At 35.5% G+C, this 26,036-nt stretch overlaps 1 protein-coding gene across 1 annotated transcript; it reads right to left on the minus strand.

Moving 5' to 3' along the window:
• Positions 1-269: 269 nt before the first annotated feature.
• On the minus strand, positions 270-25,403 carry LOC101223107 (plant UBX domain-containing protein 7). The gene is made up of 11 exons (XM_011656780.2): positions 25,242-25,403; positions 24,794-25,070; positions 23,987-24,123; positions 23,785-23,895; positions 16,877-17,069; positions 4,106-4,183; positions 3,946-4,014; positions 3,205-3,348; positions 3,015-3,114; positions 1,146-1,399; positions 270-776 (listed from the first exon to the last, which is right to left on the minus strand). The coding sequence occupies exons 2-11, from the start codon at positions 24,893-24,895 to the stop codon at positions 612-614; spliced, it is 1,353 nt and encodes a 450-aa protein (XP_011655082.1). The 5' UTR covers positions 24,896-25,070; positions 25,242-25,403; the 3' UTR covers positions 270-611.
• Between the last annotated feature and the right edge of the window lie 633 nt (positions 25,404-26,036).

The raw sequence follows: 26,036 nt of genomic DNA on the forward strand, positions 1-26,036 counted from the left end.
ACAAATTTAAAAGTTGTAAGTTGTTGACTGGGCATTTCTAACCTTTTTTATTGTGGACATGTAGACTTTCTCGTAAATACCGTCGCTTTGTTGTATTTTTTAAAAGAACCCATGTGTAGTTATCGTATTCAATATTGATACATCCAACCCAACACCTTTTTTCTTTTTCTTGAGTTTTTTCTCACAATCAACATTGCTAAAAAGCTCCGTGCAGTGAATACATACAACATAATCTATCTAGGATTCTAATTAGGATTACAAATTATAGCTAAAGGCCATAGAAAATTTCTATTACTACCATAATAATGCACATCTACCAAATTTACGAGCACGACAAACATACACCATGCTTAGGAGGGCAAAAGAGGAAAACTCAACTCTTTATCGTACAAATAGTAGTCATAACCATGCCCCTTCTGTATGGCGTATACATTTTCAACAAGAAAAGAAGAGGAGAGGGAATGCGAGGGGAAAACAAGAAAAAGGAACTAGCTAAACTTTTACCCATAGTATATAGAAACTGCAGAAAAACCACAAAATACAGTGACTGACTGACTACTTACACAACTGCCCAACTATGTATGGAAATAGTTCTGGAAAATGGGGCCTTCTCAGTCCCAAGTGACAGAGATCATTGAATTGGCAAGCCCTGATTCCTCAAATGTCATTTGGGTATCATAATCCAGAGTCTTTGTAGCTCCTGGTATCGCATGTGTCAATTTGAATGGTTTTGTCTCACCATCCTCTAACTGAGAAGAACAGAAAGACCAAAGCAACTGCAACAAGAAAAGGGCCTCAGGGTTAAAATGAAAGACAACTTTTGGCAAAAAGGGTTGAATTGAGACATTAAGAGTTTAGTTGAATTATAAGTACATTTGTTTGGCTATGGTTGAGTTCAAATAAGTATTGCTCATATTTGTGCATCAAATGATATAATTGTCTAACATTCTAATGTCTTTTTGCTTCTTAGAAGCTTGAATAAGTTGTAATGTTTTAGTATGGCATCTATTATCAGATCAGCAAAGTATGAATGAAAAGTAACCATTTGACGTAAATTCTGAGGCCTAAGTGCGTGAATCATATAATAACCCTACAAGGTCTGAACAAAATTGAGAATGGAATTGCAGCTCGTAAAAAACAAACACCTGGATTGGATCGGTTCGGAGGAAATTCCTTTGGCATCTACGTCCATTAGGAAGACGGACTCCGATCCTGCAAAGAAGCTTTCTGTCACCTTTGGGTTCTTCAGGCAATGGTGGATAAGTTGGGCACTTCTCTTCTTCCTTCTCAGCAACTTTTGTGTCCTTGTCCTCAGAAGACAATTTGACTGCTTCCTTCATGCCTTCTAGAGAAACTGCCAATGCACGTTGCACTTCTTCATCCTCTTCGTATTCCACTTCTGCAGATAATTGAAATAGGAATTTTACGCTCTTTGCAATAAAATAGACACCAGCAAACCATTCACGACCACAATTAACCGTCCAAAGAATCACAAGGATGGACCTCCAACTATCAGTACAGTGTGTGTGTATCTGGGATCAGAAACAAAACTTATTTACTTTTATTTGTATTAATGTTTCCGTATGAACTTTTCCTTGTTCCTTTATTTTTACTTTTGATATTGCTTGTCTTCAAGAAAGGCAGTATCATATCTTTTCATCTATTCATGTTGAAATATTCCATGTTATTCTTGAATCCAAACTCAAAACTGGTTTGAACTTTCCTTTCACCAATATAAATTGAGATATCAAACTGCAAGGAATCTTCATCTAATCAATACATCTTTGCCTGTTAGCTGCCTTTGTTTAGATGAATTAGTTGAATCAATAGTTGTTTGGCTAGTTCAATTAGACAGAAAGCCGATTACTTAACATCAAATAGGGGTCATCGGTTTAAGGATGATTCATAGATGCCCAAAAATAAGGATGTCTGTGAATAAGATTGCTGGGAATCAAGGCTGTGCATGAGAATGTTATCTGAATATTATGAAAGAAAATTATATTTATATTTAATTATATGACAACTTTATAAAATATTATAGCTAGTAAACAATAAATTTAATTCAAAGTTTCGAAAAAAATAACAATATTAATTCTATTATTGATTACAAGTATTTATAAAAATGAGTAATTTATAATTGAAGTTGCAAGATTACAATAATAAAGTATTAAATTAAACTAAATTTACTGTTTAACAATTAATTTACTTGGTTTAATTTTAAATAATTAGTTGTTAGTTTATTTGTTATTTTTAAGTTAATATTCTAAATATTTTGAAATAATAACATTCCATTTTTATTCATAGAAGAAAAATAATAACGGGAAGAAAAAAGAAAAGGGAAAAAAAAAACTCGAGGGGTAGAGGAAGGAGGCATGTGGATGAGTGGGGGACACACCAAACTCATCCATTTTTTTCAATAAAATTCTTCCTCCCAAATAATTGAGTTTTTGACACTGAGGCATGAACTGGAAAACACACACATGATGAACTCAACCACAGTCCCTCTTTTCTTCTTCCTTGAATCTTGGAATTTCTCCTGCATTTTGTTGGGTTTAAAAGAATCTTCACACTAGAAAAAGCCCAAAGCTAATTTCTACTTTACTCACTTGTAGATGCCAAGACCAGAGCCAAAAGCCTTGGAAGATAATATTTTCAAAAGAAAACAAAAGAAAGAAAAAGAGTGATACATGTAGAAAGGATGAAAGAGGAAGCGAAAACAGGAAGAGATAACTTGGGTTGAAGAGGTCAGGTAGCACTGGAAAATCGAAATCCCACTCTTTTTCACGGTTAAAGAAATCCCTTACTTTTGCTTTATTATTAATGACTGGGAAACAACTTTTCCCAAGGAAATAACCAAAACCCTTCAACCAAATGTGGTTTTATGATGCCAAAGCCTACTCCAATCCTCAAATCCCTTGAAACAAACGGCTAAATAAATGTTGTTATTTATTTCGGTGGAATAGATTGTACCATTAATTTTCTAAACTTCTAAATTAAAATAAAACACAAAATACCTCGAACTTTCGGTGGAGTCAAGGAACTCTCCCTTGGACGTTTATGAGATAAGGTAACATGATGATCCTTTGGACCTCCATCCATGAAGGGCAATAGATCCTGCAAGACACAAGATAATATATTCGCCAGATAAACCAAACCCATTATTGAGATAAAAGACTAAGTTAAGTTCTCCAGAAACATTCACACCTCAAGTAGCCGTTCAGGTTGAACCATTCCAAACCAAGAGTGCATTTTTTGCCCTGTTATGGGATCAATGACAAGGACAGCAGGAATTGATTCTAGTTTATAATATGTGCAAACCTTTTGGCCTTCAGTTGAATCATCATACACCTGAGGGCAAATAACATGATATGATTAAAAAAACTGAAACTGAATATAACCCAGAAACACCAATGTTACATAAACGGAAAAAGAAACGATAAATTTTCCATTACAAGACAGTTCTGCAACTGACGAAATCAATCTTACCAGAAGAGGAAAAAAAAAAAAAAAAAAAGAAGGGTAACAGGTGAAACTAATATGGGACAATGGCAGCTCTGACATGCCATTCCATTTTAGGTTTGTTTAGGAAAATTGAAACTTAAAAGAATTTTGCATTGTTTTTAGAGGGGAGAGAACACCGGTGCTCTTGAATACACAGGTTGGTTCATAGCTTATAATTAATCCATGAGTTCTTCTGAACCAATATTATCAATAATAAAACCAAGTCTTCGTACAATTTGTTAGTACAATTTCAGTTTGAGCTTTGAGTCTTTTATTTAATTAGTAGTTTTCATTTAATGAGATGATCTTATGCAATTGTTATGTTTCATTTTCAAAAACAAATAAAATGGTCTACGTCAACTTTTATGCAAAGTGTTGAGATGCCATGTGCGACTACAAATAAGATTTAACTCTTAGAAAAATTACAGAACGTATGGAGCTGACCTGCCAAAAAATAAAATTGGTAGAAATAGTTTGAGAAACAGCTTCATTTGCCCATGTATCCCGGTTAAGCTACAGAAGCCAAATAGGTGTCCCAAGTAAGTGCCTGTTAAAATGGTAAGCAGTCTACCAAGACGGAAATCACAATGGTTCAAAATAATACCATGTGCGAGCTGAATTCCTTGGTGGACTGCAGATTTACTATCAGCCACTTGTCCTGGACGCAGGCAGCACCTTTTGCCTGAAGAAGATAAAAACCTCCAGTAAATTGAGGAATGGCATAAATGTACCAACTTGTTGATTAAAGACAGAACTGCATCACTACACAAACAGAAGAATGCTTGAGATCTTTCAATAAAAGAAACTTATATCAGAAGAACGAGCACCAGAATATGGTATTAAGATAGAAATACTGAAATAGAATTTTGTTTTTCAATCAAGAAACTGCACATTTATTAAGAGAAATGAAAGAATATACAAGGGCATACTGTGACATCCCAGGTTTCAGTCTTCAAGTAGATTTAAATTAATTATCGATCTCTAATTCTGGAATGTGGAATCATTTGAAATAATTTGAAAGAGATAATTGGTTTACTTGAGTTTATTTTAACATCAGATTTGAAGTTGGAAGAAAGAAGTTTAACCATAATTTCAAAAAGGAACACGCCCTAACAACAATAATGATATCCAAAAGAAACAAACCAAGCTTATAATTACACAAAATCCAACAGACAACTACAACGAGATTTGTGGTAGGCAAATTTCAATTTAATTACATATTGTTTTAATGATTCTTTTTTTTCTTTTCAATTTCCAAAATATTTTCGTTTAGTAATCATTACTTAGTTAACCATCATGGGTTATCTTAGTGAATAAAACGAACACATAGTTTCAACAAATGATCAAGAAATCATGAGTTCAATCCATGATGGTCACCTACTTGGAATAAATATCCAAATGTTGTAGGGTCGGACAGGTTGTCCCGTGATATTAGTCAAGATGAATATAAGTTGATCCAGACAATCACGAATATAAAGAAAAATTAAAAAAAAATTATCATTACTTAGTTATCTTAGGATTTTTGCATTACGATTCTAGCTCATTGGCAATTTAAATAAATTGTAATATACAAGCTAAATGAATTTGAGTTAGTCTCTCTTAAGCATTGTTTTAAAATGTCCAAGGCGCAATAGCCCTACGGAGCCCAGGCACAATGCACACAGAAAGGAGCGGGATTTTTTCTTAAGGCGCACTATATATGAAAAATATAAAAATTATAAATATATATATGTACTATATACATGTCAATTTACTCCAAAACATAGATAGATAGAAATAATACTTCTACAAAAAAAAATAATAAAAGATAGATAAGATTTAAATATAGTCATTCAACACCAAGTTAAGTGAAATGACATAAAAACAATCACAAATACAATTATAAAATCCTAAATATCGAAGTCATCTTCACTAAATAGGTCTTTATCTTCATTTTTTCTATTTTTTGACTTATAACAATTTATATCTTCTTCGTCAGTCTCAAAGCCATCCAAACTAATTGGTGTGGGAGTGGGTTGCGGTGGTAGTTGTGTGGAAGATGAACATGAACATGAAGCGTTAGTCTTAGAATTAGTTCTTGAGGAACCAACAAGTTAATTAGTGTTCTATTTCTTCTATTTGTCCATTCATCAACCATAATGGTGCATCCAACCTTGGCCCACTCTGCCTTTTGGTTCCTCATCAACTCATTTGTAGCTTCTAATTCCATTTTTGAACACGACACTCTCAACTCATGTTACATGTTGGTTTCAATCAAGGACCGAATCACCCAATTGCTTCAACCATAGGGGCAAAGCTTTCATAATTGCAGGCATTGAGAGGTATTCCGACATCATAAAACCATCAAGCAATTCTTTGGATGGTGTGATCCCTTATTTCCTTTTTGTATGCCTGATTCATCGTAGTTTGTTTCTTTGTCATTCTTTCTATTCTGCACCTTAGTTCCTGGGTGTGGTGTAAAATATGCATCACTGGACCCAAGTCTTTGCTTCTTTTGAATTTTACCAGCACTCACCTCATCAGCTTGAAAGAGGGGAGGAGAGGTAACATGAAAGAAGAAGAAGAAGAATGAAGAATAAGAAGAGGAGAAGAGAAGAGACGTACTGGTTTTTTGGAGAAGAAATCGTGAACAAGCAAGTTGACCCCCTTTAGTGTAGTCGTCATATCATATATAGTGTAATGATGAATTTATAATAAAACAGAAACTCATTTGCATTTAAAGGATGCACATTTTAAATTAAATGAAATTGTTAAAAGATAGAAAAAACACCCTATGAGCGTGCTTCAAGCCTTGGCGTTTTGTGGAATTGTCAGAAGGCGCTCACCTTTTTGTCATGCACTCAACTTTGCGAGGCGCCACTGTTGCACATTTTGCCTAGATGCACACTCGATCGCGCCTTTCCAAACACTGCTGTTAAGTCTTGTGCCGCCTTAGTACTTAAAAAGCCCCCTTCAATTACTGTCAGGAGCTTTGACATATTTTAATAATTCAAAATGATTGCTCACCAAACCTGCGGAGCATTTTGAACCAAGCATGGGCTTAGGTTCTTGCTTTTAGGTATTTGACCACAAACGCAAAACACATTTTTCCTTTGAGTTGATCTAAATATTAGTGGTATTTAGTGCTCGCAAGTCAAACATTCACATAACCAAGAGGCTCTTCAGCCAATTCACAAACCTTGGGAGACAAACCATCTAGAGCTTTGCAAAGAACATGGGCAAGAAGAAAGAGGAGGCATCTAGGTGAAACAATAAGATTTATATGAACACACGCCTAAAAGATGAAGATTATTCAAAGGGGAGGACAATGAAGTCATATCACCCACTCCCCAACTAGAAGATGAAGATTATTCAAAGGGGAGGACAATGAAGTCATATCATCCACTCCCCAACTAGAAGATGAAGATTATTCAAAGTGGAGGACAATGAAATATCATCCACTCCCCAACTAGACAGAGCTCTTCTCATCTTATAACCCATTTTTTAATTAAGAAATTAAATTTTAATTGATTACCAAGAACTGTTATGATCATTATTTGTCAAGGCAAGGTTGAAAGGAAATGGAAGAAAAGAACAAATGGACCGTAAGCAACCAATAATCCATCCAAAAATATACACAAGAAGCCTTCTTTGTAGAAAACTAAATGGAATTAAGGAAGCAAATAACAACTTGCAAAATCGCTTCCTAATTGTACAGTTGGTCGACCTATGCTTGAAGGCTAGAGACCCAAAAGAGATTCTTCCGCCATTTCTGAACTTGAAGGATGCTAAAGACTATTTCCAAACCTTAGAAATGCTAATCATTGGGCTACAGAAACTCAAACCATATTTCCCCCCTCATGTGTCGATGATAAATACCAATGCCATAAATGCTTTAAACAACATTACACCAGAGAAAATCCCTTTCAAATATAAATCACCAATCTCATTTGACCAAAAGAGCCATATTTTTAAATTTAGCCGCCATCAATTTATGTTTTTGAAACCGATTCCCATTTTACTAAATGACTAACTTGCTTCACTCTAAACCATCCCAGAAGAAACACTGCAAAATTCTTCCCACTGCCAATAAAAACTTTGAGGTATTCAGAAAATCGGCATGCAATATCGAGGATGCTAGATAAAACTGAGCAGCAAACTGTCAATTTTTCTCCTCTTGATAGATTGGATGTTTACCACTCATCTAGCTACTTCTGAATTTTATTAACCACAAGCTGCCAAAATGAACTACTCCTTGAATAAACCCATAAAGAGAGACCACCATATGTAAAAGGCAAAGATGTTGAGCGCAACTTATTGCATAATTCCCATTAATCTCACATAAAGAAGATTTTTCAAGATTTTTGACATTGTCACCTATGTAGAAATTGTAATCTAGAATTCAGATAAGTATATTTCTTATTCATATTGGGTATATTATTGTAATCTAAAATTTATATTTCTTATTCATATTGGGTATATTATTGTAATCTAAAATTCAGTAAGTATATTTTTTATTCATATTGAGCATATTGAGTCAAAGAAAAGATGTTTTACCCTTCCATTATAATTTTGGGAAGTTACATTTTGTTAACTTTTCAACTCCTTATTAAAAAAAAGGTTTTGATCCCATAAGTGATATTAGTTAATGCTCTAGGCATGTTATTAGGGTCATAACATAACTTTTCCATCTTCCATAACTAATATTACATAATACTATATGTTATTACACAACTAACAACATTTCTATCTTCCACTTTATTTGGATATACATAGATTAGATGATTAAGTTTGCAACGTGTAAGCTCAAGATGTTAAGAAATGGAATTTGAAATGTGCAAACAAATCAAATTCAAAGATACATTCGAAAGATGATAACATTGTCTCTTTACTTAATAAATTCATTTTTCAGTCATTACGATGCGAATATAAAAATGATATAGATATGAAAATATTGAAATGACGGTTCTAATTTTATAAAGTTAAGTTATAATTTTTTCGTGTGTGATTTTCACGTGCATCACACGTGTTGTTTACTAGTATTTATATAGAGAATAAAATAAACCCTAGACACTGTGTACAATTACAATAAAGGACATATGATATAAATATAAATATATATATCATAACACTCCCCTCAAGCTGGAGTAAATATGTCGATCATGTCCAGCTTGTTGCACAGATAGCTTATTCTTGCTCCATTTAAAGCTTTAGTAAGAATATCTCCCAATTATTCTTCAGTCTTCACATATCCTGTGGACACCAAACCATCTGGGATTTCTCACGAATGAAGTGACAATTCACCTCAATATGTTTAGTTCGTTCATGAAATAGTAAATTAGATGCAATATGAAGTGCATCTTGATTATCACACCATAAAATAGCTGGCACAGAAATACTAAAGCCTATCTCAGATAATAGTTGGTGAATCCATACTATTCCGCACACAGATTGTGCCACAGCTCTATATTCTGACTCAACACCCGAACGAGAAACAACATTTTGTTTCTTACTCTTCCATGATACTAAGTTTCCACCTACAAAGACACAATATCCAGAAGTTGGTCTCTTATCCTCATGAGACCCCACCCAATCAGCATTAGAAAAACATTCAACTCTCGTATGTCCATGATCTTGGTATAAGATCCCACGTTCAGGAGCAACTTTTAGATAACACAAAACCTGCTCTACTGCAGCCTAATGATCCACTACAGGGAAAAACATGAACTGACTTACAACACTTATAGAATAAGCAATGTTTGGTCGCGTCACTGTTAAGTAGTTCAACTTCCCAACTAATTTTCTATATCTCTCAGGATTTTTACATAATTCTCTTTTAACAAGTTGCTGATTTAGCATCATTAGAGTGTCACTTGGTTTGGCTCCCAATTTTCCTATCTCAGACAACAAATCAAGTACACATTTTCGTTGAGACAAATAAATACCTTACTTGCTTCTCATTACTTCAATGCCCAAAAAAAATTTCAATTGACTCAAATCTTTGGTATAAAACTGACCCATACCCGATGCATCATTTCTAGTAATAACAATAACATCAACATATACAACTAGTAGAACTATACCATTATCAGATCGGCGATAGAAAACCGAATGATCAGATGTACTCTTCTTCATACCAAAGCATACAAGAGCTTGACTAAACTTACCAAACCACACACGAGGACTTTGTTTCAAACCATACAAAGAATTTCGAAGGCAACATATTTTATAACTCTCCCCCTGAGCAACAAACCCAGGTGGTTGTTCCATATAAACTTCCTCTTGGAGATCACCGTGCAGAAAAACATTCTTAATGTCAAGTTGATGCACAGGTTGTTATGGGTAGCAACCATGGAAAGAAATAGGCAAACAAAAGTTAATTTGGCAACTGGAGAGAATGTATCCGAATAATCAGTTTCATAGATTTGAGCATAACCTTTGGCAACAAGGCGAGCTTTCAATCAAGCCACTATTCCATCAGGATTCATCTCGACAGGAAACACCCATTTACAACCAATGGCCTTCTTTCCTATAGGACGAGATACCAAATCCCAAGTATCATTATCATCTAAAGTAGTCATTTCCTCAATCATTGCATTTCGCCAGCCAAGATGAGAGAAAGTTTCGTGAACAGAGTTAGGAATAGATGTGTCAAGAGACATAATAAAAGCATTTACAACCAATGGTCTTTTTTCCTATAGAACGAGATACCAAATCCCAAGTACCATTATCATATAAAGTAGGCATCTCCTCAATCATTGCATTTCACCAGCCAGGATGAGAGAAAGCTTCATGAACAGAGTTAGGAATAGATGTCTCAAGAGACATAATAAAAGCATATGTGGGGGGAGATAACTGGTGATAGGAAACAAAGGAAGAAACGGGGTAAGTACACTTGCGTTTACCATTGCGAAGAGCAATGGAAAGATCATCACTTGGCTCCAGAACGCATGATAAAGGAAGCATTGATGGAGGACAAAGTCTGAAGGTTGTGGTGGAGGTCGGGAGTAGACTCGAGAAATCAACAGGCGGGAAGGAGGCACATCAATGGAAGAGGATGGTGTGGGAGAGGTAACCTCATATATAAAAAGATTGTCATCCTCCACCTGACATGAACTCGATGGTGATGAAGTAAAGGGTGTATCCTCAAAAGATGCAACATCAGGCGAAACAAGATACCTTTTAAGGGTAGGACAATAACAACGATACCCCTTTTGAACACGTGAATAACCCAAGAGGATACACTTCAAGGATTTGGGATCTAACTTAGTATGACGAGAATGAACATCGCGAACAAAACAAACACAACCAAATATCTTAAGAGCAATAGGAAACAAATTCTTGGTAGAAAAAAGAACACAGTAGGAAATCTCACCACTAAGAATAGAGGAAGGCATTCTATTAATCAAAAAACAAGCTGTAGAGACAGCATCAACCCAAAAGATTTTTGAAACATGCATTTGAAACGATAAAGCACGGGCAGTTTCAAGTAAATGCCTATTTTTTCGCTCTGGAACACCATTTTGAGATGGAGTGTCAGCACAAGAAGATTGATGAATAATGCCATTTTCACACAAGTAAGAGCCAAGAGAATGAGAAAAATATTCACCCGCATTATCAGTACGCAAAGTTATGAGAGAGATATTAAACTGATTTTATATTTCAGTATGAAAGGCACAAAAATGAGATAATAACTCAGAACGATTTTTCATTAAATATAACCAAGTTAGACGAGAATGATCGTCAACAAAAGTAACAAAATAACGAAAGCCTGTTTGAGATACAACTGGACACGGACCCCAAATATCAGAATGAACTAACTCAAATGGAGCAATTGCTCGTTTATCGACTCGAGGACTCGAACTAAGACGATGAAATTTCGCAAATTGACACGAATCACAATTTAAAGAGGACAAAGACCTAAATTCTGGATAAAGTTTCTTCAACACGAACAAAGATGGATGACCTAAACGACAATGGACTTCAAAAGGAGAGGGAACGACAGGACACGCCACAGCTTGCGATACTTGATGATCAAAGAGATAAAGGCCTCCCAACTCATATCCTCTACCAATAATCTTCTTCATCACACGATCCTGAAACAAGCAATAACCAGAAAAGAACATGACAGCACAATTTAGGTCAAGAGTAAGTTGACTGTAGAAATTAAATTGAAGTTTGGAAAATGTAGCACAAAAGAGATAAAGGGACGGGGTAAAGGTGAAAGTGTCAGAGCCAAGAACAAAAGATGTGGAGTCATCTGCCAATGTAACAGATGGAAAAGGGGCAGAGGCCAACAGTTTAGAAAATAGGCGAGAATTACCTGTCATATGAGCTGTGGCACCAGGGTCTATGACCCATTTGGTAGATGATGTAAGAAGACACTTTGTATTAGCTAGGGCAACAGTGGATGCAACCAAAGTAGAGGAAGATGACGCTTGTAATGAATCTTGGTAATTCTGAAATTTAGCAAACTCTACAGAAATAGTAATTGACCCCTCTGGTATATCACATGTGGAGGCTATCTAATCATGTTGAGATCGTTGACTATTCTTATATAACAATTTTCGACAATCAAGTTTCATATGGACTGGCTTAAGACAATAGTTACAAACAATCTCTACAGAATTTGGTTTTCAATGATCATTACTATTCCTCTTAACATTGTTATCCATCGCTAGAGGTGCCCGAGGGTTATTGTTCTTGCTAAAGAGAGCACTATTGGGTTGAGGAATAGACACACTAGTCGGAGAGCTTTCAATGCGAAGGACACGAGTGAAAGCATTATCTAATGGTGGAATCTTAGAGTCGGAGAGAATTTGTGTCTTTGCCATTCCAAATTCAGGTAAGTCCATTCAAAAAGATCATAACAGTCATCTTCTCTCGTTGAGCTTGTTGACATTTAACATCAGAACTAAAAGGTAACAACAAACCAAGCTCGACAGTTATCTTCTTAAGCCGCATAAAGTAGCTGGTGACAGACTCAGCTTTTTGTTCTGCACAAAAAAATTGCATACAAACTTCAAACATTCTATGCACTTGCTCTTTACCTGAATATAGAAAATCTAAATATTCCAAAAGTTCTTTAACAGACTCAAAGTGATCAACCAATCCAGTTATCTCACTCTCAATTGAGTTTTTGATCTGAAGATATACATGGGCATCATCACGAAGTCAATCCTTCCTCTGCTTTGCATCTTCTAGGGGATATTCGGTCATATGATCATCCATATCAGTACTTCTCAAATAAAATAAAATTGTCCGACGCCAATCGTAATAATTAGATCCATTTAACTTATGTTTTGTGATCTTAGAGGCTAAGGGAATAACGTTGGAGACTACCAAATTTTTTATCTCGGCCATATTGAAGTCACACTGATTGTAGTCCACACAAACAAAGAGAAAATCAATCTAAACGGCTGCAAAATTGGAAAAAGATCCTACAACAATGGCGTTACCTTCAGTTTTCGTCAAACACGAATACTATTTGATAGACCTAATGGTACAGACTAATCGAAAACAGTGATTCAAGACAAACCCAGAAGACAGAGAACAAATCGGAGTTCTCACGCGTCGACGCATGGGTGAAGTACAGGGAGATTTCGACGGCATGTGAAGGTCAAGCGCGATGTTTTCCGATGATCAACAAAGATAGACTTGGGCGGATGGAGGTGGCAGTTCTTATGGTATCGGCGGCGTCGACAAACAGTCAGCGGAAGGTAACCTAAACTTAAGCCTAATGAAGGAGGAAGCTAATGGTCATTCGAAACTTTAATGGCTCTGATACCATGTAATCTATAATTCCGATAAGTATATTTCTTATTCATATTGAGTCAAAGAAAGTTACATATTTATATACAAAATAAAATAAACCCTAGACACTATGCACAATTATAATAAAGGACATATGATATAAATATAAATACATACATCATAACACTCCTTTCTTGATGTTTCTTTCTTCAAGTTCTTTCGTGTTTCTTTAGCTAATTCTTGAGTATCTTGAATTACCATTCTAATATTTTAATATTAGTTATTCTTTAGTTAAAACTTGTGTATCTTGAGTTACTAATCTTGTATCTTGAGTTAGTCATAAATAAACTAACTCAACTCCAAGTTAGTTCTAAAACAACTAACTTCTAACAACTCTTGCAAAATTTCAGCATATAAAAAGGCTTCTCCTCTCATTAATAAAGGATATCTAAGAAGTATTACTCATAAAAATTTCTAAACATTGCTTTATTGCATCAGTCACCATTCAAATAGTTCTTTACTGAATAAGAAACAAGTTCATTGATAAAAGAAATAATACAAAATTATTTGAAAGGCATACAAAAGGGCCCCATTTACAAGAAAAACATAAGATGTTTCCAATTAGCCATAAGAAGATTCAAATTGTGGATTTTGGGGGCTGTAATCTTTACACCAAAAAGGGGTAGTGGAAATAGATGATTTGTTAGAATTTGTATATATGAAAAACTTACCATGAATATTTCTTTTCCTTTTCTTCTTTGCTCTTTACATTCTATCTCTCATTTGTATCATTGTATTTATTAGAAAAATAATAAAACTAAAAACATCGTGGTTCTTGAAAATGTGGAAGAAAAGAATAATGGTGATCAGATTGAGATCAGGACAGAACCGATAATAATGGAACTGAACAGGGTCATACAAGAAAACTTGATGAGTATGATCCCTCTCTTGACATTCCCATTGAGCTGAGAAAAGGTACCAGGTCTTGTACTAAACATCTCATTTGCAACTATGTTTCCTATGATAATCTCTCTCCACAGTTTAGAGCTTTTATAGCAAGTCTTAACTCTACCATAATACTGAAAAATATCTACACTGCTTTAGAGTGTCCTGGATGAAAGAATGTTGTCATGGAAGAAATGAAGACTCTTGAAAAGAATAGAACTTGGAAAATTTGTGCTCTACCCAAGGGACACAAAACTGTGAGATGCAAATGGGTGCTCTCAAATACAAAGCAGATGGTACACTTGACAGACACAAGACAAGGTTAGTTGCAAAGGGATTTACTCAAACTTATGAAATTGACTATTCAGAAACTTTTTCTCTAGTTGTTAAGTTGAATATTGTTAGTGTCCTGCTATTTGGTGCTGTCAACAAAGATTGGCCTCTCTACTAGTTGGATGTTAAAAATGTCTTTTTTAATGGAGACCTTGTGGAGGAAGTCTACATCGCTTGGATTTGAAGCCCAGTTTGGTCAACAGGTGTGTAAACTCCATAAATCCCTATATGGTCTGAAACAGTCTCTCAAAGCATGGTTTGACAGATTCACTACCTTTGTCAAGTCCCAAGGATACAGCCAAAGGCACTCTGATCATACTTTATTTACAAAGGTTTTCAAGACAGGAAAGGTTATTGATCTAATAGTTTATGTAGATGAAATTGTTTTAACTAGAGATGATCAGGCAAAAATCAGTCAACTAAAGCAGAGAATGGGTGATGAATTTGAAGACAAGGATTTGGGAAATCTGAAATATTTCCTTGAAATGAAGGTGGTCAAATCTAAAGAAGGTATCTCCATGTCTCAGAGAAAATACACCTTTGATTTGCTAACCGAGACAGTTATGTTGGGATGTCGTCCTGCTGATACTCCTATTGAATTCAATTGTAAACTTGGAAACTCTCATGATCAAGTTCCAGTTGATAAAGAACAATATCAGCGCCTTGTGGGTAAATTGATTTACTTATCCCATACTCGTCCTCATATTTCCTTTGTTGTGAGTGTTGTCAGCCAGTTTATGTAAGCTCCTTATGAGAAACACATGGAAGCTGTCAACAGAAGCCTGAGATACTTGAAAACAACACCAGGTAAAGGGTTGATTTTTAGAAAAACAAACAAAAAGACCATTGAGGCATGTACCGACTCGAATTGGGCAGGATCTGTTGTTGATAGAAAATCTACCTCTAGTTATTGTTGTAGCTTTGTTTGGGGCAATCTTGTAACTTGGAGGAGTAAGAAGCAAAGTGTTGTGGCCAGGAGCAGTGTTGAGGCCGAATATAGAGCTATGAGTTTGGGAACATGTGAGGAAATTTGGCTTCAGAAAGTCCTATATGATCTTCATCAAGAATGTGAGACTCCATTAAAGCTCTTTTGTGATAATAAAGTCTCTATTAGTATTGCTAACAACCTAGTTCTACATGATAGAACTAAACATGTTGAGATTGATTGGCATTTCATCAAAGTAAGACTTGACAGTGGAAGCATATGCATTTCATACATCCCTTCTAGCCATCAGGTTGCTGATATTCTCACCAAAGGGCTTCTCAGGCCAAACTTTGAGGGGGAGTTTTAGAATTTGTATATATAGAAAAAATATTTATGGAAAACTTACCATAAATATTTATTTTCCTTTTCTTCTTTGCTCTTTACATTCTATTTAAGTCCCTCATTCGTATCATTGTATTTATCAGAAAAATAATAAAGCTAAAAACATCGTGGTTTTTCTCCCGATTCTTGGGTTTCCACGTAAGCCTTGGTTTCAATATGATTCTTGGCTTATTTAGTTCTTTGTATGATTTAGCAATATCTTTGAAGATTCTAGCATTCCTTTCTTCCCAAATCTTTGATCACAGGAAAAGTGAAGTCGTGCCATAAGTGTAAGACTTCCTTTGTAGTTTTGAAGGGACGATCCAAAAGTGACATTCAATGCGAATGCAATGAGTGAAGGCATCGTAATGCTCAACCCATGTACAATCAAAGTAGCATAGTCATTGGCTTTCTGATGGGCAATACCAAGAGAGAGATTGGTTAATCCATGGGCATCTGAATTCAGGCTGCTCCATAGTGTTGACCAAGGGAGCTTCCATATCTTGGGTCAAACAGCTGCTGGATGATTGATGAATGACAATGGTTTTGGATAAGAGTATCGGCATGTCATCCAATTAAGTATATTGATGCAGTTGGAATAAATCATGTTACTTATATTGCTAAGAATTTCACTAACTCTATGAAAAAGAAAAGGAAACAAAGGGCATCCTTGCCCAATCCCTCTTCATGCTAAAATTCTGCCTAGAGAATTTAGAATCTCTAGCACACCCATTAATCCTATCAGTCCATTTCAAATAGAAACCCTTGAGTGTCATCACCTCCTCTAGTTCCAATTCACACAGATATTGTTCGGAAGTCAGTTTTCTTTCTTTCTTTCTTTCTTTCTATTTTTTTTTTTTTTTTGGGTGTGTGTGTGGAGGGGGGAATTGGAGACAGACAATGCCTTCTTCCAAGAACATGGCATGCATCCATTAAGAAGATCAACCTTAATATCGTAAGATTTTGTAAAGGTCAGACACGACCAATGTAAAATAAGGGACTCTAACTCACCTTTTTAAAGGGTTAAAAATAAATGAATAAATAAATAAAATAACTCACCTTTTCAAAGGACCCGGTGAACATCAAATGGTAAGGAGGGCGGTATAAAGAAGCTAAATTATCTCGAGAATTGCCACTTGTGGATGCTGCACCTTCTCCTGATTGCCAAACATCATGATGTTTCACTTCATTTTGCAAGTTCCGAAACCCTATTGATGATCCAGATTCATTTGGCAGATACCCCATAGTTGTTCTAAACAAACCAATAACCGCATTTTAGGCAATAAAATTAATCAAAAAGCACGTTAAAAACTGCATATTGCTTCATATAGGAGTCACACAATGCAACATCATAAAGTTGTGAAGAACAGAATAGCTTGTAAAAGCTAATTTATACGTACAAGGGAAAAGCTCAAAAAGATACAAATGCTGGAAAAAGTTAGCCACACTGTTTTGATTAAAACTATTGCAATTTCTCAAATACAATTCAAAAACAGAAGCAAGTTGGTAGTATAAATATAATTAATATTGTCAAGAAAGTTTGAGCTTCTGAGAACTAATATAAAAGTAAACAAAAAAATATTTTAGAAGAAATTACCAATGATACTCCTGGAATAAGCTCTTAAAGTGAATTTTGATATTTCCTGATGAGCAAATGAGTATGGTGATAGCAAGTGTATGTGGTGGTAGTTTTTTTTCTTTTTTTTTTTTTTTTTTGAAAAGGAAACGAGTCTCTTTTATAATAATGAGACAAAGCTCAAAGTACATGAGAATTATAAAATGAGCTAGAAAGCTAAGAATCATTAGGCGCACCCGAACATTCAACTATGTTGATACCCCCATGGCCCTCAACAAACCTTACAAAATTATCAAAACTTTCCATTTGAGACCAACACGAAGCCTATAGCATTGTCAACCAATACAAATGAATCCAAAGAGACAATCCAATAGAATAAACGGCTAATCAACAAAAGCAAGAGAACAAAAGAGCCAATTGGCTCCATTACCACGGGAAAGGTGGAAACGTCAAAGCTCTCAAAATCACGTTGAACTCCAGGAATACTGTAACTGTCAAACTCCTTAGAAGGATGCACCAAGATGAAGCATTTCTACGAGCGATTTCATAACGATCCAACCAACCAAGGGATTTTAGGATCCCAACCTAACAACTCGAGAACAATGAAATATGGAAATATATTGAAATGTAAGCTACAATCTCACAAGAACAAGTAACCTCTAGCCTTTCGAGAGGGCAAGACTCTCCCAAAATTCCCACTCAAGGAAATTCACTACAAAATTATTCACGGTGCTCTAAAACCAAACCCTCTATTTATAACTAAAGAAGCCCTAGCCAACTTAATACCAAATTACTAATATGCCCCTTCCACTCATCCTTCTAATATTCTACTAATAACCTCATATATTTCTAACTGGTCCCTTACATAGTCATGAAATATAATTTGATTCCTTTCAAACCATAAATCAGCCAAAATTGCTTTTACCGCAATAAACCTCATTAAATGATTGGTTTTCCTCTCCAATCATCACTTTTCATGTTGATGGCAAAGTCCCAACCTAAAACATTAGAACTCCATAGAGACTTAATGAAGCACAAGTCAAAAACTTCTTTCTTTGATTCTTACATTTTTAAATAAGTGTCAACACGTATTTTGTGACTTCAAAAAATCTTTCAAGGGCCGAAGAGGGTTTAGGGAAGAAATCTACAGTATTGGTGAGTTGGTGCCTGGCTTATGGTGCTAATTGATATTCCTTTGTTTAATGGGTTTTTCAACTGGATAAATGGTAGAGAGACCCATCCTCTCTCTTCTTGATCATTTTCTGGTTAGTAGCAAGTGCGTGGAGAAGTTTACATCGTCAATGGCCTCAATTCTTCATAGAATGACTTACTTTCTAACAGCATTAGATACGGAAAAAAAAATAGTTGTCCAACGCCTTTCCATTATGAAAACAAGAGGTTGAGTAGAAAAGCTTCATGAATTTCTTTGACTGAAAATGAAAGAAAAATATCCAAGGCTGGTCAGGCTTTTGTATTTATAAAGAAGGTCAAGCAATAAATATCTTCAACTGTGAATGGAAGAACATTCAAGGCTGGTCAGGTTTTGTATTTGTGCAGAAGCTGAAGAGAATGAATCTGGTTTTGAAAGCTGGGAAAAGGAGAAATTTGGCTTTATTGGCAGACATAGAGGAAATTCTCATAAGATATCAGATTGTTAGATGCAACTGAAGTAAAACCTTGGACTCTCTGATCCATGTATGGGGGGCACAATTGCATGAACGTGATTTTTGACCATATATACAGAAAAAGAGCTTTACAAGATTAAATCAAGGTTCTTTCACACTATGCTAATCCTATAACAAATTACCAAAAAAAAACTCATCAAGGAAATTCAAAATGACTCAAAAAGGAAGTGTTAGAATGACGATTTGATAGTGATTAATGAAAGCTAGGTGATTCCCTAAGTTATACATTAAAAAAACAGTGAAAGCTAGGTGATTCCCTCTAAAATATCTTCCCATTCATACTCAAAGTAAGTCAATTTTGGAGAAAGAGAAGAGGCCTCTTAGGGCCCGTTTGGTAACGTTTCTGTTTCCTGTTTCCTGTTTTTTGTTCCCTGTTTCTTCCTTTTTTAGAACAAGAAACATGAATGTGTTTGATAACTATTTATGTTTCTTGTTTCTTGAAAAAAAAAGAAACAGAAACATAAAATGTGTTTGATAACTGTTTCTTGTTTCCTTATTTTATTTGAGATTTATTTTTTATTTTATTCATGTTATTTTATTCACATATAATTCAATTAAACATTACACCACTCACTTTATCAAACCTAGATAGGAAGGTCTTCTGGTAATCTTATGGAGATCAAGATGAAGATTGAGATCTGAAAGGCAGAGTCAGCGAGGAAGAAGACGAAAACCCACTATGAAGAGGATTGAAATCCACGGCGAAGAGGAAGACAAGGACCCACGGCAAAAACCGACAGATTCGGCGAAAACCCACAGTGAAAACCTAGATCCGCGCAAAGAGGAAGAAGAAAACACAGATCCAACGAAGAGGAAGACATCGTGTAGAGGAAGACGATGAGAGGCGAGGAAGATGGCAAAAACAATGAGAGGAAGAGGAAGGCAATGGTTAATTGGGGAAAACGATGGAGATAAGAGAAGAAAAAAAGGAAACCATGTGGATAGTGGTTATTTGGGAAAGAATTGAGAAAAAAGAAAAGGAAACCAATAGAAATAATTGAGAAAAGGAAAAGGAAAAGGAAAAGGAAACGAATAAAAAATAATTGAGAAACGGAACAAGAAAAAATACTTTTTTTCCCAATAATTCCTTATAAAATGAGAAACGTTTCTACCTTTTTTTAGAACGAAAAACCAGAAACGTAACCAAACACCTCTGTTTCTTAAAAAATGAAAACAGAAACAAGAAATGGGAATGTTACCAAATGGGTCCTTAATAGCCATTTATGTAAAAAGAAACAGATTTTTAAGTGAGGCTAAGGTTGACAATTCCCTTTCTGCCTTAATCCTTTGAAAGGCCATCAAAAAATATGATTAGGCGGGTTTCCAGCACAAAAAGTAAGGAGCGTTATTGTGGCTGAAAAAGAGACCTCTGTCACAGTGGGGCCTATCATTAAGGGCCCAGCAGTTGAATTCCCGTTTGCTAGTGAACCAAGTGCACGACGTTATTCTAGATAAATCAAAAACTTGTTTAAATTATTATGACTACTTTTGTGTGGATATAGTTGATTATAAAGGTGGTTTGTGTTTGTTTATGGGCTGAATCTATCAAGGTGGATATTCAATCTTATATGGCTCATCATATTGCTAAATCAGTCCTTACGAGCATAACCATTCTACCACTTTTGAATTTTTTCTTGCCCATTTGGGTTCTAATCTTAACTCACTGAAGAAATTGATTAGAGACTTCACAGCTTGGTGCTGTCAATGGATAGATATGGGAAGTTTGGGTTTTGGTAATCTTACTATAAAAATCATGCTCTCTTAGTCAAATGGAGCTGGAGATTTCTTAGAAAAAAAATTATTTTCTCAAAATAGAAATGAACGTTGAATGAGAATCAATGGCGACCTTCAACAGAAGGTTCTAAATCACTAAAAGGCATGTGGTTCCAAATCATGAAAATGTTCTCCTTCCTAAGGAGTGGCACATAATTACACATTTTTCTGTGGGTAAAACCATTTTTGGAAGAACAAATGGCTTAGTGATTCACTATGTGCAATTTCCAAGACTGTCAAAAGTTTATGGTTGGTGTAAAAAAAGGGACTCGATTGTTAGCCATAGTCTGATTCTCTTTGCCTGTGGGATTTAGAGTTTAGAAGAAATCCTTTTCATGCAAAGTTTGACAAATAGGCAGCTCTCTTGGACAAGCTTCAAGTGTTTAGACTGAATAACAAGAATGATTTGAAATTGTAGACGTTGGAAAATGATGGCTCCTTTTCTGTTAGGTCCTTTTCTCCCAAACTCATTGTGAACCAAGAAGCTTTGGACATGCTACATTCTGACCTGTGGAAAGCATCGTGTCCAAAGAAAGTCAAACTTTTATTGTGGATCCTCTCTTTCAAGAGACTGAATACTTACCATAGAATCTAAAGATTCTTCAAAATCCTACTCTTCGATGCACCTTTTCTTCTCTTTCCTCTTTGTTGTTGTAGGGAAAGATTGTTAAATTTGAACAATTTGTAGTGATAGTGTTTTTTCCCTTCTTGGGAGGCAATGGTTTGAAAGAAATAGTAGAATTTTTGTGATCCAGAAACAGTAACAGGACAACTTTTGAAATTTAGTTACTTTTTTACTTCTACTTAGTCCTCTACTTCAAATTTGTTTTGTAACCATAGCCTAACTAATATCTACACCCATTAGACTTCTTTTTTGTAACTTGTTGATGTGGGCGGTTATGTCCTCTCTCCCTTGTTGTTAACAAAACTTATGTTTTGTAACAAAAATAAAATAGAATAATCGCATTTAAAATCAACATTAGAATTCTTTTCTATTACGTTTTTATTTACATCAGATATCATCAAACAGAGAGCAGTTAACCTCCCTAACTGATCAAAGATGTAAAGTGGCCAATGCAACCTCTGAAAGAAATCAGCAAGACCAAAGACTTCTTGAAAAAAAAACGTGTTAAGCGTGCCAATGGAGGAAAAAAATATTTAGGTAAGATAGGCAGGTCATCCAGCCCTGTGTTGATGTTCCCCTCCCTCTTTACAGTAACAAACTCCAGATTTTTTGTTATTAAAGACTGATGGTCTGAATCAGATAATGCCTGAGATTTGCATTTGGGAGTCTTTTGGAAAGATAATTGGATGAATGGTTAACCTCTCACAAGGATCACATTGATGCTATTCACCCAAAACCATTCTACAAACCCCATTGTTTGGAATCTAGACTCCTCTGGGGACTTCTTAGAAATTTTTGGCCACCAAGAACCTCCATTTAGGGCTATCTTTCCTGGACATTTATTAAACAAATGAGGGAAGCAAACAGCCCTGAGAAAGTAAAAAAATTTATATGGTTCATGGACCATGGGAGGGTAAATGCCAAGGACAAAATGCAAAAGAGAATTCCTAACATGATTTTATCCCCAAATACTTGTCTATATGTGTCTGCATTGTTGTTTCCTAATAGAGGCTCATTTGCAGATTTCTCCATCCAAGGCCTAAACTTAAATTGGAGTGTGTTCATATTTCCATCTTTTTAGCTATTGTTGTCTAGTTGATCTTATTTTGTTCCATTGTACTGGTACTTGTTTAGATGTAGTCTGCTTTCCTTGTACTTTGTGATTTGTCCCAAGTGTATAAGGGAAATTTGTACTTGGAGCTTGGGTTTCACTTTATCTTGGGATAGTATGTTTGGATAAGTTGAGAACGTTAAGGGGATACCAACATAGTTGTGATGCCCGAATGCTTCCTGATCCTAAAGTCCTACGGTTCTTTCCATTTATAGTGTGTACTTTGAGCAATAGTCTCATTTCATTATTTAAATGAAGAGGCTTGTTTCCTTCTAAAAAAAAAAAATCATCCTCCACAGTTTAGATATTGCACGATTCCTCCCAAGAATATAGAAGATGGCCTTGTAAAATTATCCTTCAGCTGGTGCTTCAAAAGCCAGATGCAAAGGTTTTCTGTCAAAAGCTGTCAGAGCTCAACTTAAGATTCAAAAAGAAATAAATTCTATAATTTTCTCAAATAAGTCTGATTCATTTAAAAATTCTGGTGGCCGCTTATGATATCAACATGGAGTTCCCTTCACAAATCTTTTTTACATCTCTTTTATTGATCATCCCTCAAAAAGATTGCAGCCTGCAGGCCTTTGTATGTTTCCTCTTTTTTGGCTTAGGGGCTCCTCATCCCTAAGCCGTTTTAAGTTATTCTCCTTTTTGTTGATAACTGAATATCTTTCAATCATTTATCGTTAAAAAAGAACACAAATCTAAAAAACCTCTTTGAGGCAACCCATTCAAGCTAGTTATGCTTCTGTATTCAATTCAATCAGCAAACTGCCTCATTAACAAAATCATAGATAACTAATTCAGGAAAATCGGAAGTTAAAAGTCAATGATATGCAAGAATAAAAGATACATATATTCACATAGTCCTATAGCAGACACCACATTACATTTATAAAATATTAAGCATAAACTTCAGTCATTTTTAGAAAATTCATATCAAAATCCAATTTGGAATTTGCTTCATCTGGTGAACTTAATCTCTACATGCAAACGTGATGAAAGAACAACTAACGATCAATAAAGTCTGCATAAGAGGCAGCTGCCCAATGAAAAATTTATTCATTTGCAACTGAGACTAGCAAACAAATAATCTACTGAGAAGAATGAGTAATAAAAGCAAAATCATCACAGATACACCTAAAAGACACAAGAAATAAAGTGAGTCACAAATAAAGCAAGCATGGAAAAGAACCATACCCATACAACATTGCATCATCATAAAGAGCTTCCCTTATAACAGGTAAGGGAGGGCGGACCTCATCCTCATATTGTCCAAATGTTCCAGGTCCCGCATGTTTTCCAGATTCACTTAGGCAATTGTTAAACGAATGTTAAAAAACTAACAATTGAACTCCAGTAATGTGCAAGAAACAAACAACCAAATGGCTTACAAACATACTTGGATATGTGATCAGTTGAAGAATTGATTTGTTCATTTGTACTTGGAGGAGAAGGAACAGGTGGTGGTCCAACCACTCCTCCTTCATTACCGACATAAAACAGCTGAATAGCATCCTCAAGCTTCCAACTAGTTGCCTGTCCATGCAACATTCAATACTAATGCTCAAAAAGAAAATAACTAAAAGTTTTTTCCAAAATAGTCCCAAACCTAAGAGAGAGAGAGAAAAAAAAAGAACAAGAACAAGATCGTCCACAACCGTCCAACATCTCATTCTCAGACAATTAACCGCCCAATATATAGCCTCTCATGTTAGTATACTAACTGAGAACTATCAGCTACGGACTAGTCTGAGAACCAAAAAGAAAGGGTGGAAAAAAGATATGGTGATTCGTTTATGTGGAAAAAAGATATGGTGATTCGTTTAACAAATAAAAATGTAGGATATGCGTACATAACAAGATCGTTCCAGAACCAAAATTTGGATATTGGGACTTGATAGGTAGCGTTGCCGTAATAGACACATATGCATCATGCAGTACAGAAAAAAAATTCTAAAGAAATAAACGAATAATATCAAAAGATTGCACATAGAAAAATAACTATCTTCCCCTCCAGTCCCACAACCGTAAACCCAACACCGACTTAGGAAATGGGCCGGATTCCGAAACCCCCTCAATGTCAAATTGAATATACAAGAATCAAGCATCAGAAACAACCCATTAGCCACAAGACGTAACATAATGGAACAAAAATAGAGCAAGGGTAAGAACAGGTAAAAGGGTTTGTGGGGGAGGGGAGAAAAACCTGCAAAAATTGTCTAGCAGTCTCGGCAGTCTGGCCCACAGCAACCTCAAGAAAGGAGGAGACCATACTCTGTTTATCGGTGGCTGAGAGCACCCCTTCCATTTCCCTCGTTCGAAACCCGACGATCGGCACAAAAGCAAAAGTGTTGATGAGAAAAAACCAAATTTTTTTAAAAGAAAACTTGTGGTGGGCAATCAGAGTGGGGATTCTTTGCTTTTCTTCGATTTGGAAAAGTCAGCCAATCGATTCGATACCGTGGCTGGCAAAATTCTTGGGACTGTAAAATTGCCGGTAAGATCTAATCGTGAATCGGATATATAAAAGAGAAGGGTTTTGTAGATACCCAAACGGCAAGTGAAAAAAGGAAAATTAAGGGGGGAGGGGGGAAATGAAGTGGGAAATGGAAGCAGCTGGGTGTTATGGTAAGAAGTATGAGTGCTCAACTCACCTTTTTACTGACCACTCCAAATTCTTGTGACCGTCGGGGTGACCTACCGCTTCAATATCCGAAATCATGGTTATTTCATTGGTGTCTTCTTTCTTTCGTTTCTACCTTCTTTTCTTTTTTTATGCATTTTTGTACTGATGTCCTCCATTGGAGGCCCAAATGAAAATTAACCTTGATTCAAATGGTCTTATGATGACATCATTGGCCTCCAAAATTATCAAAATATTCTCATCCACATCGAGGCCTACGAAATTTTTCTCGTTTCTATTTCTAGCTTTACATTCTCGTCTTTGTTACTCGTTCTCGCCTTACACTTGATTCTCGTTGTTTGAAAATTTTGAGTTAAGATACTACAATCGATCATTTGTTTCTCTCTCATCACAATTCGATCGTTCCAAATTTCTTTCTCTTTTGTTTCTCCAAACTCACTTTTGAGACCAAATTATCTACGGCTTTCGTTCTCCATTGTTCGCCAATCAAGTGGTTTTGTTCGTTTCATATAGTAATCATTACTTCAAGCTTTTTAGTGAATGTAACATTTTTGTTTGTTTCCCGTTTTTCATTTCCTGCTTCAATTGCATGTAGACTATAGCATTAGGGTTTGTATTGGACCTTTGCAAGAGAAACCATAGATAAACTCACCTAAACAGAAAACGACAAAGAAACTGAACTTATAGCCCAACACTTAAAAAACAAGAAGTAGGACATAAATGAGAAGTAGAAAGTCAGAACAAACCAGAAATAGGGACGAAACATTGAAGGAGTAATAGCAATTTAACACAAGAATTAGAAACA

Source organism: Cucumis sativus, chromosome 5 (assembly GCF_000004075.3).
Source record: "Cucumis sativus cultivar 9930 chromosome 5, Cucumber_9930_V3, whole genome shotgun sequence".
Taxonomy (NCBI): Eukaryota; Viridiplantae; Streptophyta; class Magnoliopsida; order Cucurbitales; family Cucurbitaceae; genus Cucumis; species Cucumis sativus.

Bases quoted from the DNA above. Each gene is read 5' to 3' on its own strand.
- LOC101223107 (XM_011656780.2), bottom strand. From the start codon at position 24,895: ATGGAAGGGGTGCTCTCAGCCACCGATAAACAGAGTATGGTCTCCTCC. The intron at 24,124-24,793 runs GTTTTTCTCCCC...TTGCATGGACAG, and splicing joins CTGCTAGACAATTTTTGCAG to GCAACTAGTTGGAAGCTTGA. The intron at 777-1,145 runs GTGTTTGTTTTT...TTCTTGTTGCAG, and splicing joins TCCGAACCGATCCAATCCAG to TTGCTTTGGTCTTTCTGTTC.